General features: G+C 37.5%; 2 protein-coding genes across 2 annotated transcripts; both read left to right on the top strand.

Moving 5' to 3' along the window:
• Positions 1-10,040: 10,040 nt before the first annotated feature.
• On the top strand, positions 10,041-10,958 carry LOC307025270 (kunitz-type serine protease inhibitor PPTI-like). The gene is made up of 3 exons (XM_079659908.1): positions 10,041-10,168; positions 10,392-10,455; positions 10,636-10,958. The coding sequence occupies exons 1-3, from the start codon at positions 10,079-10,081 to the stop codon at positions 10,800-10,802; spliced, it is 321 nt and encodes a 106-aa protein (XP_079516034.1). The 5' UTR covers positions 10,041-10,078; the 3' UTR covers positions 10,803-10,958.
• An 8,076-nt stretch (positions 10,959-19,034) lies between these two features.
• On the top strand, positions 19,035-19,952 carry LOC307025023 (kappaPI-actitoxin-Avd3c-like). Its single transcript, XM_079659604.1, has 3 exons — positions 19,035-19,162; positions 19,386-19,449; positions 19,630-19,952. The coding sequence occupies exons 1-3, from the start codon at positions 19,073-19,075 to the stop codon at positions 19,794-19,796; spliced, it is 321 nt and encodes a 106-aa protein (XP_079515730.1). The 5' UTR covers positions 19,035-19,072; the 3' UTR covers positions 19,797-19,952.
• Positions 19,953-21,033: the final 1,081 nt, after the last annotated feature.

Genomic DNA, 21,033 nt, shown 5'->3' with positions numbered 1-21,033 from the left:
TTGGTGAGGTGATATTTTGTCTAGTAAATTCAACACACAACACTGTAGTTTAAAATAACATTTCCATTTAGTTTACAATGATAAATGGGCCTCATACCCTTACGTCATAGCCCTCTACCCATGTACGTAAATGTTTTGACTTTAAGAGCCAGTATGGTCATTTCTTCTGTTTAAACACGCTATTTATGGGACAAATAGGACGCTAAGCAAACACAATTAGAAGAATATCGTCTATCTAACGCACGAATGTCGCACTTCCTGCCGTAATCCACAACGCAATGTCTTGAAAAACAGAATGGTGTAACCACTGAGAGCTTCAAACTGCTCAGGCCTTTTCCTTGAAATAGGACTTTTTTAAAACAGCCTCACGCTGTTGTTACACAAAACACTCACTCCAATAACCTTAGCTTCAAACTTTGGCTGTGTCTTTCCCTCAAGCAGTCCCGACTGCTTAATGGCCTAAAACCATTCACGTAAAACGTAAAACGCCAAAAAAGACACATATAGTGATTGGCCTCTAGCCGACATGTACTAACAGACAAACGAATAGCATGCAGGGTTAAATAGAAAAAAAGAAATTGAACTCACCCTGCCTGTAACAAAGCAACGCCACGTGGTAGGCTACCAATATTTATCAATTTAGGCTTGTTTTAACTTAAATTGCACAGCTATTTTCAGGATCCGCTGGCCGCCGTCAAACACACAGAACTAACATTGTCCTACATTAACTATTGAAGAATTCGATATAACAGGTTTCTCCATACCTAGTTGATTTGAGCTCTCTGTGTGCTGAACGGATGCCAGCGGGTCCAGCAAGCAGCCTGCTGTAGTCTCTCCCGGTTTTGCGAGATCCTGGCTAGCTCGCCAATTGTTAAAATGTGTTCTTTATTCTCGCGTCCAGGAGAGAAGCTTTAAAATGAGACTAAATGGAGTCTCTGAAAAGATTCAAATGGGATACTTTAATTAAAAAAGGCGCGGTAGTGTTACAGACAGAATATTGTTCCGTCAGACAAACAGCTGTGGTCCGGTTCTCCTGAGCAAGAAAGACAGCGGATCTCTCCCCCGGCGCTGCTATATATATCCTCTGCTGGCTCCTCCCCGCCAGCCGGCTCACCTCGTCTCCAATGTCCGTTATTGCATTTAAACAGAGGATAGGTTCTTTTCACATTCAATATATGCTTAACACGCCGTTTCTCCTCATATTCTCTTTCATCACTTTTCATTTAACACATTCTAAACGCTGTAATCAATACTCTAAACAATACTTCTCGGCTCGTTTGGTTGCCGGTCATTCCGGATGTTGTCACATGCTACTCGTCTGTAAACAATAATGTATTCAAATAAACTGTACCTTCATTTAATATTCAGCATGGTAATATCTCGACATCTATCGTTGTAGTGTTAAATCAGTAGGTTTCGGTTTTCACCACACCAAGTCATTTCGCTCCTCAATTCACCTCTTTAGGAAATCGTATATTAGCCACATGCTACATGCTAACCGTAGATGAAGGATTTTCAGAATAAAAGCTTAACTGCTTGTGCACAAGAATTTCTGGTTTTTCACTATAAAAGAGCGTTTGAACTGACGGTATGTTTAAGCTACATTATACCATCAAAAACATTGATTTTAATTTCTAACAGTATCAAACTTGTTGTGGAATTAGTGCGGGATGCAATAACATCCCCGACTAACAGGAATAACCCTATTAGTCCGGAAATAAAATGTTTGGCAACACTACGATATTTAGCAACAGGGAAAATGCAACTTTGCAATGCCGACGATTTAGGAATATCGCAACCATCAGTCAGCCGTGCCATAAACCAAACCATCAACGCGCTCTCTAGACCACATATCATCCAACAGTTTATCCGGTTTCCTTTGGACAATCAACAACTACACAGGATCAAAGCCAACTTCATGGCAATTGCAGGTATGCCCATGTGGTCGTTGCTATTGACGGGACGCACATAAAAATAATTGCGCCATCAAAAGATAAGGACGTGTTCGTCAATAGAAAGAAAGTACATTCCATCAACACGCAGATTGTTTTCATTCATCATGATAGGGGGACTTGAACGGTGGTATGGGCTGTTATTGAAAGTGTTTAAGTGCTGGAAATATGCTCATTGGATAATAATTTGCAGGGTGCTTTTAATTGCCTCCTTGATTTAATGCAATTTACGTATTTTTATTGTTTGCTCTCTCTCTTTAACGTGCATACAACGTCATTATCGTGGTCTGCACAAACTTGTCATCATGCGTGTATTCTGCTAACTGCACTGTCCATAACTATTTGATAGGAATACATTTCTAGCCTAGGCTATTTCCTTGTTTTAGTGGGCTCGTTTGTGGGATGTTGCGGATGAGTTTCACCAAGACCGCCTGCTCTGAACAACCAATCACCGTACTGACCGCTTCTAAACTCATGCACGAGAATCGACGTAATCCATAGCAACGGCGCGTCACTCTTAGTTCACTCTTAGTGATTTATCCGAGTAGGTCTCAGCGGCTTTGTGAATAACTTTTAAGAAAAAACTCCTACGTAAAATGTTTTAGCGCGAGTTAGGAGCACTCCTAGCGGTAAGATAAAAATGCTTTGTGAATACGGCCCCAGGTCGTTAACTAAGGCATGATTGTAAAACTTGGTTGGATCACTCAATTCATTTTTACCTAATCAATATCCAGAGTGCTTTTCATCCAATATTATGATTTCATTGCGAAAAATGCAATCTAAAAATAACAACCAAACAAAAAATATGTATGAAAAGTTATAATATGACAGTTTTAGATGACATTTTCAATTAAAAATAGTTCTACATTGACATATTTCTAATGCCAGTGTTCATGTCTCCTATTCACAGTGAGCATCTTGCAGTTAAAGTAAAACAATACAAAACATTAAAAGTGCTATAGCAAGGGCATATATATAGGTTGTGTATAATTGTTTACAATGAGTACTTTTGATTTTCATAGATCAAGTATTCTATTTAACATTGTATAAAACAAACAACACCTTACAGTATATTGAATTAAGGAGATGTAATTATTGTAAGAAGATATTCTTCCATTGGGGCTTTACCAATTTAACCATTCAACCTCTTCAAAAAAAACAACAATTTAAAAAAATGCCATAGTATGCTGGTATGCTGGGCTGGTCACCAGCATCTGTCTATCAAAAGTTATGTTTAATAATAGTATTACATATACCATGCTGGAAGCTTACCAGGATTCCAGGTGACCAGCATATGTTGTTTAAATACTGGTATGATTATTTAAACCAGAGAACATAAATATATTACAAAGATTGATTGAGTCATGTATTCTGGTATCTACCAAAATAAAGACATTGTAAAGTGCTCATAACAGTATTTTTAATTGAATACATAGCAATAAATAGCTAGTTAATGTAATAAAATACACAGTAACAATACAATAATTATACAAATAACAACCAACCTGCAAATCAACCTATACATCAAAAAATAAATATATGATCTAAAACAGGTGCATTTGATTTAAAAATAAAAGTAATAAATAGAATTCAATATTCAAATGGTGACAAAAACAGTAACACTATGTATGATAAGAAAAATGCAACAAAGAAAGTGTTTTTTGTTTTTCCTTGTTCATGTCCATAATGTTTCCCGTTGTGTAGCGTCCAGCCTTTCCCAATCTGGCCTGCATTTCTGTCTGTTGAAGCCACTTCTTGAAGCAAACTGAAAAGAAATGTACAGATATAAGTACACTGTAAAAAGAAAACTTGACATTTACGTTAACATTTGGGCTGCTGTGGTTGCCAGAACTTGATCGTTAAAGCATGGTAGAATACATTACAAATTACAGTTGGTTGGCATAGACGTTACAGTCAACAATTGCTTATGGTGAATTACAATGGCAAAAACAAATAGAGCTAGTCTACACGGTGCAGCTGTATCATCTGGGAAATAGAAGAATCGGATCAGGATTCAGTATTGGCAGACAATCAATATGAAATGAATGGGATCATTATTAGCATCAGCATTTGATCACCTTTGTCGACTTGCAGCCTAAATACAAAGATAACTCCACTCCTCTCCTACCACTCTTACCTCTAATGAGCCTTGGTAGAACTAGTGTCCCGAGTCATGGGGTCCAGAACTGACTGAAGACATGTGGAACAGAGTCCCAGACAGGCATGGTTCGATGTACAGGAAACTGGAACTTTGAACAGGTGTTTTCATCTTTGCTGCCTGAAGATTCACAACTTCTTGATCAGGTGTTTGTTGTGGGCTGGCATGATCCTTTCTGCAGCGATAAATTAAAAAAACAAAAAAAACATTTTTAATAATAGTAATGATGGTAACAACACTAATATTAGTATAACTATTTATATAGCACTTACACAATTGCAAAGTGATTTTCACAACAACAATAAAGAGCAAAACAATAACAACAATAAAAAAACAAATTATTATAGGAATGTTAAGAGACAAAGAAATTATAAACATTCTAAGAGCCCTAAGAATGGGCTACCAGCCCATTTGTAGGTGCTGTCTTCCTTGACCTCAGGAAGGCATTTGACACAGTTGACCACCAAGTGCTCCTTACAAATCTGACTTATTTCAATTTTTCTGCAGTTTCTATACATTGGCTAAAGTCCTACTTATCAAACAGAAAACAGTGTGTTCTGGTCAACGGTGCAAAATTGCCCTACCTTGTCAACTCTGTTGGGGTTCCACAAGGTTCCATTCTTGGACCGTTACTTTTTTCACTGTACATTAATGACTTAATCTCTTTTATCTTCTCTTGCACTTTATATGTCGTTGCTGCTATATTGTATTACCATGTCATAAATACTTGTGTGTGCTGCTCTTGCTCTTTTGCACTTTTTGCACATCATGTATTTGTCTTTGCTATGTGTATAATTGCCATGTTCTTAAATGTTTTATGTGAAGGACTGCGGATGGAAATTGGCTCCAAGCTAAAATCCGGCATATTTACACTATTTGCATTTTCTTGTTTTGAGTGTTCATTAATGTGCATTGTCCCTGCTAAATAAACGATAACATAAAAAAAGAGAGCGACTACAAAAGGTAGACTCAATGGCTCTTGATGACATCAATGAGCAGTCCCAATAGATGCTGTTGTATAAAAAGAAATAGAATAGGTCCAGATTTCTTCTATTTTGTGTTGGATGATTTGTTTTATTGATTGCTGATGGGTGTTAAGATGTGTTTTACAATTAGAGCTAGGGAAGTAACAATAACCTCCTTAAGGTTAAGTTAACATTAACGTAACGTTGCAAGAAAGCAAAACGAACCTTCAAGAAAGCTTTTACTCTCAGACTGGGTGAAATTGTGCAGTGTTGACTTTTAGCGCTTTTCCCAGTAGACAGAGCTGTCAGAGCGGTTCTATGCTGGTTTAGCTGGCCAGGCTGGTCTTGAACCAGCATGACAAGCCTGGCAGGCTTGTCCAGCCTGGTAAACCAACTAAACCAGCCTAACACCAGCTAAAAACAGCAACCATCTTAAGCTGGTCTAAGCCGGGTAGTCATTGGTCAATGCACTGCCTGGGCTGACATAAGGAGAATAAGAAGGGGGCTATATTTCCAACAATTCTTGAAGAGACAGCTGGACATAAAGACAGATATGATGGAGAAAAAAACGATTGTGTTTTCTGTGCTACTGCTGCTGCTGGGGTGCACGTGGACCATCCAGGCAGACGTTGATGAGGATGAGGTGACTGGCTGACCTCTTACTAAACACTATGTTGGTTACCTCTACATTTCTGTGGAATAATGTATGGCTGTTGTTGGTTCTTTATATTAATGATCTGCTGTGCAAACATTTAGAATGTGTTTTACCCTTATCTTAAAACATGTTTAATTGAATGTTTAGTGGAATATTTGTATAAAAGTTTTCAAATGTCTTGTCTGACTGTCTGTCTTTGGCTCGGAAACAGGTGGAAAAACCTGTGAATCCGACTGTGGATCCTGCACACGTGGAAGACTTCCATCCCTTTTCAAGTATGCCCAATATAACCTTGTTCAATGCAATAGGTCATAGATTAGTTTACTTACCCCGGTACACTTGATGTGCAGTGAGGCTAACTGAGTGCTGTCTGGTAGTACATTAGAGATCCTGAATCTGATGTTAAAGTACTAACTAATGTTGTCTTCCCCTTCCTGTTCTCTCTCTCCCTGCAGAGGACTGTACAAAAGCACCAGAAACAGGTCCTTGTGAGGCATACATGGAAAGATACTTCTTCAACCCCTCCTCAATGACCTGTGAGATCTTCATCTATGGCGGGTGTGGGGGCAACCTGAACAACTTTGAAGATAAGGCAAAGTGTATGTATCACTGCAGAAGATGAGGATGACACAAAAAATGGCTCTGATTAATTCTCCCGTGTTGCTTTGAAAACACACACCAATTTAGACTACAGCTGCCAAGTGTTAAACACTGTGTGAATGTTATCTGTCTCAGCTTTTGGACTGTCTGTATCACGATAATAAAGTTTAACATCTTACTTGTGCTGTTTGCTGTTTTTTAAGAATATTTATTTATTTAACCTGGATCAGTAACAGCATTAAAATGCTTTACAAAATATTATTTAATCAGGGAACGGTCTCAATCAATAAACATATTTGGCATTGCTATAAAGAACCAGTGTGGCAGCCTATCAGAAGACCATTTTAAACAAATGGTCAAGAATGGTCATACTTCATGAAACAAACCAAACAACAAATGTGTCCTTCACAATTAGGGCTTCATCTGTTTAAACACATGAATAAACATCAATGTCGAAAAAGTCAAACGTGACAAAGTGAGTAACGGTAAACTTTCCACAAATTGTGTGTGTGATGAGTGGAAGCAGGAAGCAACGTGTTCTTAATTGTAGCTGCAATAAAACATAAAACATGAAACTTTACAACTGTAGGCCTATACAGCTGCTGCTACTGACAGTAAATAATGTAAACATAAAATATTTACGTGAAAATGCTCAAATATCAGAATATATAAAACACATACAGTATGAGAACATGTTATATACTACTTGATCTGATTACTGGGACACAACACCACACATCAAACATTAGGAGTAACGAGTCTTTCAAAAAGTCATTTCTGTGATATAGGGCTACATGAATATAAATAGCTTGACTTGACTGGACCATACCTTCTTTGTCTGTCTGAAATAAGGAGCTGGGAAATAATTTTTGATTTGTTCAAGAAGCAAAGAAGCACTACCTCAGCAGATAACAGTAATAAACAAGAAACAACTAACAGAGTCATTCATTGTTTTTATTGGTGGTCTGCTGTAATATAACTTCCACTGTTGGGGAGAAACTGATAATATGGAACGGTGTAATGTGATTAAATTACCATATGAAAGTGTTTGTGATCAATACAGTTATTGTATATATATATAATATTATGTCTCTGAGGTAACCCTTTGGAAGTTTTTGCTCTACTCTACTGCTTGTTTTCAGCGGAAGCTGTCTTTGCAGGCTGAAAGTGCACTACTGCCATCCTCTGGTTAAGGGAAATATTTAGGCTTTTTTCACAAAACCTACAAAATGAAAAGTCCACAAAAACATAGGCCTTCCAATTTTTGTATCACAACTCTTTCTTCTTTTTTTTGCAAAAGAAAGGCTGGCTAAATGTACATCTTGAAGGACTTCATTCAAATAACAAAATAATATTAATGGATTACATTTTTGAGAAAAAAAAAGAAAGTTTGTGATGTGTCTTTTATAAATTGATGGTAAAAATAATTAAAAGATGAAATATTCCCCCCACCCGTAGCCCCTTTTACTTTTTTAAAGGATCTGAGAACTTCTTTCACCACTGGTGTACAGAAACCTACTTATTTGGGGTGAAAACTGGTGAACCAGTACAAAACTGGCCACAGAGCTAACTCTTCCCTATTGATTTTTTTATTAAAAAATACTACGTATTATTTCAAATACGCATATTCTAATGTGCTGTATACTTTAAGAATCATCCATAAACCAGCATATTGGCCTTATTGAGAATATCCAAACATAAATGTGCTGTTTACACAAATTGTATCCAATTCAGAATAGCCATGTTCTGAATAATAGTCGAATAGAGACAAAATAAGTTAAAAGCATGCATTTTATTTTAGTACGTTCTTGCGGTTGATTGATAACTGTCAATGAGAATTTTAATCAGCATCCGATTGATTTGACGTGAATGTCTCCGACTCATTATCATGATGATGAAACCGAAACAGCTGTCAAAGGGTGCTACCCATGCTTAGCACAACAAAGCAAGGCAAGGCAACTTTATTTATAAAGAACATTTCACAACAAGGCAGAGTTATGTAGGAATGAGTCCTAAAACCCGTAAAGGAGTACGCATTTTAGCACTTTGGGTTCCCTTGTCTTGAGTGTTTTCGAATGGGTTTTTGGTTTGAGGCCTAAAAAAAGGTCATTGGTTAAGACAAGCCAAAGAGAATTAAACATTTAATTCTCCAACAAATTCTAAATACCCCACTTGTCAATGACTGTATCTTCTATGAGTCATAAAAAAAGATGTCTAAAAATAAAAGTAATGTCATTTGGGATTTCAATGTAGAGGAACATTCTATGGATCTAGTATAAGATCATTCTACGGTTCTATGGTTGTGAACATGATAGGGAAAGAATTCAGCCCAGGTTCAAATTGCTGTGTGAGCTGCTGCAATATCAAATCTCCCTGAAAAGTAAAATATTTTCAGATGAAATCGCTAATGTACTTGTTGAAGATGTTACAAGTCTGGAAGAGAAAGCTGCTGCAAGCACCAGACCAACATCAAAAAAGACAAGCGAAAACAGAGAGAAACTATTCTGGAACGTAGTGGCATACAAGACAAAGACTTTCTTTGAGTTTTGACAATTGTAAGTCTTTTAAAAGTATGTGCTCTTTTTTATAAATGTTTACATGGACTGCCCCCCCCCCCCCTCCCTTAGGGGAATTGATCCACAATAAACACACTGGATGCTGCACTAGGTCAGAAACCAGAGGAGACTGTGAGGTCCACCGTTGATGGACCACTTTTGGACAAAATGTACTCTCTCCATTAAAGGCAGCTCATTGAGGAATAGCCTCCCAACTGAGATACGGATTGTCCCACTCTCAATAGTTTTAAAGGTCAACTAAAAGAATGGTTGAGAAACAAACAGAAGTGCAATCACCGCTAAATGCACTTTAATACTGGGGTTTCTCCTCTTGCACTTTATGTATCTCTTTTATCTTCTCTTGCACTTTATATGTCGTTGTTGCTATATTGTATTACCATGTCATAAATACTTGTGTGTGCTGCTCTTGCTCTTTTGCACTTTTTGCACATCATGTATTTGTCTTTGCTATGTGTATAATTGTCATGTTCTTAAATGTTTTATGTGAGGGACTGCGGAAGGGAATTGGCTCCAAGCTAAAATCCGGCATATTTACACTATTTGCATTTTCTTGTTTTAAGTGTTCATTAATGTGCATTGTCCCTGCTAAATAAACGATAACAAAAAAAAAGAGACCGACTACAAAAGGTAGACTCAATGGCTCTTGATGACATCAATGAGCAGTCCCAATAGATGCTGTTGTATAAAAAGAAATAGAATAGGTCCAGATTTCTTCTATTTTGTGTTGGATGATTTGTTTTATTGATTGCTGATGGGTGTTAAGATGTGTTTTACAATTAGAGCTAGGGAAGTAACAATAACCTCCTTAAGGTTAAGTTAACATTGACGTAACGTTGTAAGAAAGCAAAACGAACCTTCAAGAAAGCTTTTACTCTCAGACTGGGTGAAATTGTGCAGTGTTGACTTTTAGCGCTTTTCCCAGTAGACAGAGCTGTCAGAGCGGTTCTATGCTGGTTTAGCTGGCCAGGCTGGTCTTGAACCAGCATGACAAGCCTGGCAAGCTTGTCCAGCCTGGTAAACCAACTAAACCAGTCTAGCACCAGCAACCATCTTAAGCTGGTCTAAGCAGGGTAGTCATTGGTCAATGCACTGCCTGGGCTGAAATAAGGAGAATAAGAAGGGGGCTATATTTCCATCAATTCTTGAAGAGACAGCTGGACATAAAGACAGACATGATGGAGAAAAAAACGATTGTGTTTTCTGTGCTACTGCTGCTGCTGGGGTGCACGTGGACCATCCAGGCAGACGTTGATGAGGATGAGGTGACTGGCTGACCTCTTACTAAACACTATGTTGGTTACCTCTACATTTCTGTGGAATAATGTATGGCTGTTGTTGGTTCTTTATATTAATGATCTGCTGTGCAAACATTTAGAACGTGTTTTACCCTTATCTTAAAACATGTTTAATTGAATGTTTAGTGGAATATTTGTATAAAAGTTTTCAAATGTCTTGTCTGACTGTCTGTCTTTGGCTCGGAAACAGGTGGAGAAACCTGTGAATCCGACTGTGGATCCTGCACACGTGGAAGACTTCAATCCCTTTTCAAGTATGCCCAATATAACCTTGTTCAATGCAATCGGTCATAGATTAATTTACTTACCCCGGTACACTTGATGTGCAGTGAGGCTAACTGAGTGCTGTATGGTAGTACATTAGAGATCCTGAATCTGATGTTAAAGTACTAACTAATGTTGTCTTCACCTTCCTGTTCTCTCTCTCCCTGCAGAGGACTGTACAAAAGCACCAGAAACAGGTCCTTGTCTGGCATACTTTCAAAGGTACTTCTACAACCCCTCCTCAATGACATGTGAGATCTTCATCTATGGCGGGTGTCTGGGCAACCTGAACAACTTTGAAGATAAGGCAAAGTGTATGTATCACTGCAGAAGATGAGGATGACACAAAAAATGGGTCTGATTAATTGTCCCGTGTTGCTTTGAAAACACACACCAATTTAGACTACAGCTGCCAAGTGTTAAACACTGTGTGAATGTTATCTGTCTCAGCTTTTTGACTGTCTGTATCACGATAATAAAGTTTAACATCTTACTTGTGCTGTTTGCTGTTTTTTAAGTATATTTATTTATTCAACTTGGATCAGTAACAGCATTAAAATGCTTTACAAAATATTATTTAATCAGGGAACAGCCTGAATCAATAAACATATTTGGCATTGCTATAAAGAACCAGTGTGGCAGCCTAGCAGAAGACCATTTTAAAAAAATGGTCAAGAATGGTCATACTTCATGAAACAAACCAAACAACAAATGTGTCCTTCACAAGTAGGGCTTCATATGTTTAAACACATGAATAAACATCAATGTCGAAAAAGTCAAACGTGACAAAGTGAGTAACGGTAAACTTTCCCCAAATTGTGTGTTTGATGAGTGGAAGCAGGAAGCAACGTGTTCTTAATTGTAGCTGCAATAAAACATAAAACGTGAAACTTTACAACTGTATACAGCTGCTGCTACTGACAGTAAATAATGTAAACATAACATATTTACCCGAAAATGCTCAAATACCAGAATATATAAAACACATACAGTATGAGAACATGTTATATACTACTTGATCTGATTACTGGGACACAACACCACACATCAAACATTAGGAGTAACGAGTCTTTCAAAAAGTCCTTTCTGTGATATAGGGCTATATGAATACAAATAACTTGACTTGACTGGACCATACCTTCTTTGTCTGTCTGAAATAAGGAGCTGGGAAATAATTTTAGATTTGTTCAAGAAGCAAAGAAGCACTACCTCAGCAGATAACAGTAACAAACAAGAAACAACTAACAGAGTCATCCATTGTTTTGTTGGTGGTCTGCTGTAATATAACTTCCACTGTTGGGGAGAAACTGATACTATGGAACGGTGTAATGTGATTAAATTATCATATGAAAGTGTTTGTGATCAATACAGTTATTGTATATATATATATATAATATATGTCTCTGAGGTAGCCCTTTGGAAGTTCTTGCTCTACTCTATTGCTTGTTTTCAGCGGAAGCTGTCTTTGCAGGCTGAAAGTGCACTACTGCCATCCTCTGGTTAAGGGAAATATTTAGGCTTTTTTCACAAAACCTACAAAATTAAACATTTGAAATGGTTAGTTTATGATTTCGTATTTTCAAAAGAGAAGGATCAAAGAAAAATCCACAAAAACATAGGCCTTCCAATTTTTGTATCACAACTCTTTCTTCTTTTTTTTGCAAAAGAAAGGCTGGCTAAATGTGCATCTTGAAGGACTTCATTCAAATAACAAAATAATATTAATGGATTACATTTTTGAGAAAAAAAAAGAAAGTTTGTGATGTGTCTTTTATAAATTGATGGTAAAAATAATTAAAAGATGAAATATTCCCCCCACCCGTAGCCCCTTTTACTTTTTTAAAGGATCTGAGAACTTCTTTCACCACTGGTGTACAGAAGCCTACTTATTTGGGGTGAAAACTGGTGAACCAGTACAAAACTGGCCACAGAGCTAACTCTTCCCTATTGATTTTTTAATTAAAAAATACTACGTATTATTTCAAATACGCATATTCTAATGTGCTGTATACTTTAAGAATCATCCATAAACCAGCATATTGGCCTTATTGAGAATATCCAAACATAAATGTGCTGTTTACACAAATTGTATCCAATTCAGAATAGCCATGTTCTGAATAATAGTCGAATAGAGACAAAATAAGTTAAAAGCATGCATTTTATTTTAGTACGTTCTTGCGGTTGATTGATAACTGTCAATGAGAATTTTAATCAGCATCCGATTGATTTGACGTGAATGTCTCCGACTCATTATCATGATGATGAAACCGAAACAGCTGTCAAAGGGTGCTACCCATGCTTAGCACAACAAAGCAAGGCAAGGCAACTTTATTTATAAAGAACATTTCACAACAAGGCAGAGTTATGTAGGAATGAGTCCTAAAACCCGTAAAGGAGTACGCATTTTAGCACTTTGGGTTCCCTTGTCTTGAGTGTTTTCGAATGGGTTTTTGGTTTGAGGCCTAAAAAAAGGTCATTGGTTAAGACAAGCCAAAGAGAATTAAACATTTAATTCTCCAACAAATTCTAAATACCCCACTTGTCAATGACTGTATCTTCTATGAGTCATAAAAAAAGATGTCTAAAAATAAAAGTAATGTCATTTGGGATTTCAATGTAGAGGAACATTCTATGGATCTAGTATAAGATCATTCTACGGTTCTATGGCTGTGAACATGATAGGGAAAGAATTCAGCCCAGGTTCAAATTGCTGTGTGAGCTGCTGCAATATCAAATCTCCCTGAAAAGTAAAATATTTTCAGATGAAATCGCTAATGTACTTGTTGAAGATGTTACAAGTCTGGAAGAGAAAGCTGCTGCAAGCACCAGACCAACATCAAAAAAGACAAGCGAAAACAGAGAGAAACTATTCTGGAACGTAGTGGCATACAAGACAAAGACTTTCTTTGAGTTTTGACAATTGTAAGTCTTTTAAAAGTTTGTGCTCTTTTTTATAAAGGTTTACATGGACTGCCCCCCCCCCCCCCCCCCCCTCCCTTAGGGGAATTGATCCACAAAAAACACACTGGACGCTGCACTAGGTCAGAAACCAGAGGAGACTGTGAGGTCCACCGTTGATGGACCACTTTTGGGCAAAATGTACTCTCTCCATTAAAGGCAGCTCATTGAGGAATAGCCTCCTAACTGAGATACGGATTGTCCCACTCTCAATAGTTTTAAAGGTCAACTAAAAGAATGGTTGAGAAACAAACAGAAGTGCAATCACCGCTAAATGCACTTTAATAGTGGGGTTTCTCCTCTTGCACTTTATGTATCTCTTTTATCTTCTCTTGCACTTTATATGTCGTTGCTGCTATATTGTATTACCATGTCATAAATACTTGTGTGTGCTGCTCTTGCTCTTTTGCACTTTTTGCACATCATGTATTTGTCTTTGCTATGTGTATAATTGTCATGTTCTTAAAGGTTTTATGTGAGGGACTGCGGAAGGAAATTGGCTCCAAGCTAAAATCCGGCATATTTACACTATTTGCATTTTCTTGTTTTAAGTGTTCATTAATGTGCATTGTCCCTGCTAAATAAACGATAACAAAAAAAAAGAGACCGACTACAAAAGGTAGACTCAATGGCTCTTGATGACATCAATGAGCAGTCCCAATAGATGCTGTTGTATAAAAATAAATAGAATAGGTCCAGATTTCTTCTATTTTGTGTTGGATGATTTGTTTTATTGATTGCTGATGGGTGTTAAGATGTGTTTTACAATTAGAGCTAGAGAAGTAACAATAACCTCCTTAAGGTTAAGTTAACATTAACGTAACGTTGCAAGAAAGCAAAACGAACCTTCAAGAAAGCTTTTACTCTCAGACTGGGTGAAATTGTGCAGTGTTGACTTTTAGCGCTTTTCCCAGTAGACAGAGCTGTCAGAGCGGTTCTATGCTGGTTTAGCTGGCCAGGCTGGTCTTGAACCAGCATGACAAGCCTGGCAGGCTTGTCCAGCCTGGTAAACCAACTAAACCAGCCTAACACCAGCTAAAAACAGCAACCATCTTAAGCTGGTCTAAGCCGGGTAGTCATTGGTCAATGCACTGCCTGGGCTGACATAAGGAGAATAAGAAGGGGGCTATATTTCCAACAATTCTTGAAGAGACAGCTCACAGCTGGACATAAAGACAGATATGATGGAGAAAAAAACGATTGTGTTTTCTGTGCTACTGCTGCTGCTGGGGTGCACGTGGACCATCCAGGCAGACGTTGATGAGGATGAGGTGACTGGCTGACCTCTTACTAAACACTATGTTGGTTACCTCTACATTTCTGTGGAATATTGTATGGCTGTTGTTGGTTCTTTATATTAATGATCTGCTGTGCAAACATTTAGAACGTGTTTTACCCTTATCTTAAAACATGTTTAATTGAATGTTTAGTGGAATATTTGTATAAAAGTTTTCAAATGTCTTGTCTGACTGTCTGTCTTTGGCTCGGAAACAGGTGGAAAAACCTGTGAATCCGACTGTGGATCCTGCACACGTGGAAGACTTCCATCCCTTTTCAAGTATGCCCAATATAACCTTGTTCAATGCAATAGGTCATAGATTAGTTTACTTACTCCGGTACACTTGATGTGCAGTGAGGCTAACTGAGTGCTGTCTGGTAGTACATTAGAGATCCTGAATCTGATGTTAAAGTACTAACTAATGTTGTCTTCCCCTTCCTGTTCTCTCTCTCCCTGCAGAGGACTGTACAAAAGCACCAGAAACAGGTCCTTGTGAGGCATACATGGAAAGATACTTCTTCAACCCCTCCTCAATGACCTGTGAGATCTTCATCTATGGCGGGTGTGGGGGCAACCTGAACAACTTTGAAGATAAGGCAAAGTGTATGTATCACTGCAGAAGATGAGGATGACACAAAAAATGGCTCTGATTAATTCTCCCGTGTTGCTTTGAAAACACACACCAATTTAGACTACAGCTGCCAAGTGTTAAACACTGTGTGAATGTTATCTGTCTCAGCTTTTGGACTGTCTGTATCACGATAATAAAGTTTAACATCTTACTTGTGCTGTTTGCTGTTTTTTAAGAATATTTATTTATTTAACCTGGATCAGTAACAGCATTAAAATGCTTTACAAAATATTATTTAATCAGGGAACGGTCTCAATCAATAAACATATTTGGCATTGCTATAAAGAACCAGTGTGGCAGCCTATCAGAAGACCATTTCAAACAAATGGTCAAGAATGGTCATACTTCATGAAACAAACCAAACAACAAATGTGTCCTTCACAAGTAGGGCTTCATCTGTTTAAACACATGAATAAACATCAATGTCGAAAAAGTCAAACGTGACAAAGTGAGTAACGGTAAACTTTCCCCAAATTGTGTGTGTGATGAGTGGAAGCAGGAAGCAACGTGTTCTTAATTGTAGCTGCAATAAAACATAAAACATGAAACTTTACAACTGTAGGCCTATACAGCTGCTGCTACTGACAGTAAATAATGTAAACATAAAATATTTACGTGAAAATGCTCAAATATCAGAATATATAAAACACATACAGTATGAGAACATGTTATATACTACTTGATCTGATTACTGGGACACAACACCACACATCAAACATTAGGAGTAACGAGTCTTTCAAAAAGTCATTTCTGTGATATAGGGCTACATGAATACAAATAGCTTGACTTGACTGGACCATACCTTCTTTGTCTGTCTGAAATAAGGAGCTGGGAAATAATTTTTGATTTGTTCAAGAAGCAAAGAAGCACTACCTCAGCAGATAACAGTAATAAACAAGAAACAACTAACAGAGTCATTCATTGTTTTTATTGGTGGTGTGCTATAATATAACTTCCACTGTTGGGGAGAAACTGATACTATGGAACGGTGTAATGTGATTAAATTACCATATGAAAGTGTTTGTGATCAATACAGTTATTGTATATATATATAATATTATGTCTCTGAGGTAACCCTTTGGAAGTTCTTGCTCTACTCTACTGCTTGTTTTCAGCGGAAGCTGTCTTTGCAGGCTGAAAGTGCACTACTGCCATCCTCTGGTTAAGGGAAATATTTAGGCTTTTTTCACAAAACCTACAAAATGAAAAGTCCACAAAAACATAGGCCTTCCAATTTTTGTATCACAACTCTTTCTTCTTTTTTTTGCAAAACAAAGGCTGGCTAAATGTACATCTTGAAGGACTTCATTCAAATAACAAAATAATATTAATGGATTACATTTTTGAGAAAAAAAAAGAAAGTTTGTGATGTGTCTTTTATAAATTGATGGTAAAAATAATTAAAAGATGAAATATTCCCCCCACCCGTAGCCCCTTTTACTTTTTTAAAGGATCTGAGAACTTCTTTCACCACTGGTGTACAGAAGCCTACTTATTTGGGGTGAAAACTGGTGAACCAGTACAAAACTGGCCACAGAGCTAACTCTTCCCTATTGATTTTTTAATTAAAAAATACTACGTATTATTTCAAATACGCATATTCTAATGTGCTGTATACTTTAAGAATCATCCATAAACCAGCATATTGGCCTTATTGAGAATATCCAAACATAAATGTGCTGTTTACACAAATTGTATCCAATTCAGAATAGCCATGTTCTGAATAATAGTCGAATAGAGACAAAATAAGTTAAAAGCATGCATTTTATTTTAGTACGTTCTTGCGGTTGATTGATAACTGTCAATGAGAATTTTAATCAGCATCCGATTGATTTGACGTGAATGTCTCCGACTCACTATCATGATGATGAAACCGAAACAGCTGTCAAAGGGTGCTACCCATGCTTAGCACAACAAAGCAAGGCAAGGCAACTTTATTTATAAAGAACATTTCGCAACAAGGCAGAGTTATGTAGGAATGAGTCCTAAAACCCGTAAAGGAGTACGCATTTTAGCACTTTGGGTTCCCTTGTCTTGAGTGTTTTCGAATGGGTTTTTGGTTTGAGGCCTAAAAAAAGGTCATTGGTTAAGACAAGCCAAAGAGAATTAAACATTTAATTCTCCAACAAATTCTAAATACCCCACTTGTCAATGACTGTATCTTCTATGAGTCATAAAAAAAGATGTCTAAAAATAAAAGTAATGTCATTTGGGATTTCAATGTAGAGGAACATTCTATGGATCTAGTATAAGATCATTCTACGGTTCTATGGCTGTGAACATGATAGGGAAAGAATTCAGCCCAGGTTCAAATTGCTGTGTGAGCTGCTGCAATATCAAATCTCCCTGAAAAGTAAAATATTTTCAGATGAAATCGCTAATGTACTTGTTGAAGATGTTACAAGTCTGGAAGAGAAAGCTGCTGCAAGCACCAGACCAACATCAAAAAAGACAAGCGAAAACAGAGAGAAACTATTCTGGAACGTAGTGGCATACAAGACAAAGTCTTTCTTTGAGTTTTGACAATTGTAAGTCTTTTAAAAGTATGTGCTCTTTTTTATAAATGTTTACGTGGACTGCCCCCCCCCCCCCCCCCCCCCCTCCCTTAGGGGAATTGATCCACAAAAAACACACTGGACGCTGCACTAGGTCAGAAACCAGAGGGGACTGTGAGGTCCACAATTGATGGACCACTTTTGGACAAAATGTACTCTCTCCATTAAAGGCAGCTCATTGTTGAATAGCCTCCCAACTGAGATACGGATTGTCCCACTCTCAATCGTTTTAAAGGTCAACTAAAAGAATGGTTGAGAAACAAACAGAAGTGCAATCACCGCTAAATGCACTTTAATAGTGGGGTTTCTCCTCTTGCACTTTATGTATCTCTTTTATCTTCTCTTGCACTTTATATGTCGTTGCTGCTATATTGTATTAACATGTCATAAATACTTGTGTGTGCTGCTCTTGCTCTTTTGCACTTTTTGCACATCATGTATTTGTCTTTGCTATGTGTATAATTGTCATGTTCTTAAAGGTTTTATGTGAGGGACTGCGGAAGGAAATTGGCTCCAAGCTAAAATCCGGCATATTTACACTATTTGCATTTTCTTGTTTTAAGTGTTCATTAATGTGCATTGTCCCTGCTAAATAAACGATAACAAAAAAAAGAGACCGACTACAAAAGGTAGACTCAATGGCTCTTGATGACATCAATGAGCAGTCCCAATAGATGCTGTTGTATAAAAAGAAATAGAATAGGTCCAGATTTCTTCTATTTTGTGTTGGATGATTTGTTTTATTGATTGCTGATGGGTGTTAAGATGTGTTTTACAATTAGAGCTAGGGAAGTAACAATAACCTCCTTAAGGTTAAGTTAACATTAACGTAACGTTGCAAGAAAGCAAAACGAACCTTCAAGAAAGCTTTTACTCTCAGACTGGGTGAAATTGTGCAGTGTTGACTTTTAGCGCTTTTCCCAGTAGACAGAGCTGTCAGAGCGGTTCTATGCTGGTTTAGCTGGCCAGGCTGGTCTTGAACCAGCATGACAAGCCTGGCAAGCTTGTCCAGCCTGGTAAACCAACTAAACCAGCCTAACACCAGCTAAAAACAGCAACCATCTTAAGCTGGTCTAAGCAGGGTAGTCATTCATCAATGCACCACCTGGGCTGAAATAAGGAGAATAAGAAGGGGGCTATATTTCCATCAATTCTTGAAGAGACAGCTGGACATAAAGACAGACATGATGGAGAAAAAAACGATTGTGTTTTCTGTGCTACTGCTGCTGCTGGGGTGCACGTGGACCATCCAGGCAGACGTTGATGAGGATGAGGTGACTGGCTGACCTCTTACTAAACACTATGTTGGTTACCTCTACATTTCTGTGGAATATTGTATGGCTGTTGTTGGTTCTTTATATTAATGATGTGCTGTGCAGACATTTAGAACGTGTTTTACCCTTATCTTAAAACATGTTTAATTGAATGTTTCGTGGAATATTTGTATAAAAGTTTTCAAATGTCTTGTCTGACTGTCTGTCTTTGGCTCGGAAACAGGTGGAGAAACCTGTGAATCCGACTGTGGATCCTGCACACGTGGAAGACTTCAATCCCTTTTCAAGTATGCCCAATATAACCTTGTTCAATGCAATCGGTCATAGATTAATTTACTTACCCCGGTACACTTGATGTGCAGTGAGGCTAACTGAGTGCTGTATGGTAGTACATTAGAGATCCTGAATCTGATGTTAAAGTACTAACTAATGTTGTCTTCCCCTTCCTGTTCTCTCTCTCCCTGCAGAGGACTGTACAAAAGCACCAGAAACAGGTCCTTGTCAGGCATACTTTCAAAGATACTTCTACAACCCCTCCTCAATGACATGTGAGATCTTCATCTATGGCGGGTGTCTGGGCAACCTGAACAACTTTGAAGATAAGGCAAAGTGTATGTATCACTGCAGAAGATGAGGATGACACAAAAAATGGGTCTGATTAATTCTCCCGTGTTGCTTTGAAAACACACATCAATTTAGACTACAGCTGCCAAGTGTTAAACACTGTGTGACTGTTATCTGTCTCAGCTTTTTGACTGTCTGTATCACGATAATAAAGTTTAACATCTTACTTGTGCTGTTTGCTGTTTTTTAAGTATATTTATTTATTCAACTTGGATCAGTGACAGCATTAAAATGCTTTACAAAATATTATTTAATCAGGGAACAGCCTGAATCAATAAACATATTTGGCATTGCTATAAAGAACCAGTGTGGCAGCCTAGCAGAAGACCATTTTTAAAAAATGGTCAAGAATGGTCCTTCTTCATGAAACAAACCAAACAACAAATGTGTCCTTCACAAGTAGGGCTTCATATGTTTAAACACATGAATAAACATCAATGTCGAAAAAGTCAAACGTGACAAAGTGAGTAACGGTAAACTTTCCCCAAATTGTGTGTTTGATGAGTGGAAGCAGGAAGCAACGTGTTCTTAATTGTAGCTGCAATAAAACATAAAACGTGAAACTTTACAACTGTATACAGCTGCTGCTACTGACAGTAAATAATGTAAACATAAAATATTTACCCGAAAATGCTCAAATACCAGAATATATAAAACACATACAGTATGAGAACATGTTATATACTACTTGATCTGATTACTGGGACACAACACCACACATCAAACATTAGGAGTAACGAGTCTTTCAAAAAGTCCTTTCTGTGATATAGGGCTACATGAATACAAATAACTTGACTTGACTGGACCATACCTTCTTTGTCTGTCTGAAATAAGGAGCTGGGAAATAATTTTAGATTTGTTCAAGAAGCAAAGAAGCACTACCTCAGCAGATAACAGTAACAAACAAGAAACAACTAACAGAGTCATCCATTGTTTTTGTTGGTGGTCTGCTGTAATATAACTTCCACTGTTGGGGAGAAACTGATACTATGGAACGGTGTAATGTGATTAAATTATCATATGAAAGTGTTTGTGATCAATACAGTTATTGTATATATATATATATAATATATGTCTCTGAGGTAGCCCTTTGGAAGTTCTTGCTCTACTCTATTGCTTGTTTTCAGCGGAAGCTGTCTTTGCAGGCTGAAAGTGCACTACTGCCATCTTCTGGTTAAGGGAAATATTTAGGCTTTTTTCACAAAACCTACAAAATTAAACATTTGAAATGGTTAGTTTATGATTTC

The sequence above is a fragment of the Notothenia rossii genome (genome assembly GCF_949606895.1).
Source record: "Notothenia rossii genome assembly, chromosome: 11".
In the NCBI taxonomy this organism is placed as follows: Eukaryota; Metazoa; Chordata; class Actinopteri; order Perciformes; family Nototheniidae; genus Notothenia; species Notothenia rossii.
Note: the sequence above shows the minus strand (reverse complement) of the source record. Positions and strands in the feature narration are given on the sequence as shown.

Bases quoted from the DNA above. Each gene is read 5' to 3' on its own strand.
- LOC307025270 (XM_079659908.1), top strand. From the start codon at position 10,079: ATGATGGAGAAAAAAACGATTGTGTTTTCTGTGCTACTGCTGCTGCTG. The intron at 10,169-10,391 runs GTGACTGGCTGA...GCTCGGAAACAG, and splicing joins CAGACGTTGATGAGGATGAG to GTGGAGAAACCTGTGAATCC. The intron at 10,456-10,635 runs GTATGCCCAATA...CTCTCCCTGCAG, and splicing joins AGACTTCAATCCCTTTTCAA to AGGACTGTACAAAAGCACCA.
- LOC307025023 (XM_079659604.1), top strand. From the start codon at position 19,073: ATGATGGAGAAAAAAACGATTGTGTTTTCTGTGCTACTGCTGCTGCTG. The intron at 19,163-19,385 runs GTGACTGGCTGA...GCTCGGAAACAG, and splicing joins CAGACGTTGATGAGGATGAG to GTGGAGAAACCTGTGAATCC. The intron at 19,450-19,629 runs GTATGCCCAATA...CTCTCCCTGCAG, and splicing joins AGACTTCAATCCCTTTTCAA to AGGACTGTACAAAAGCACCA.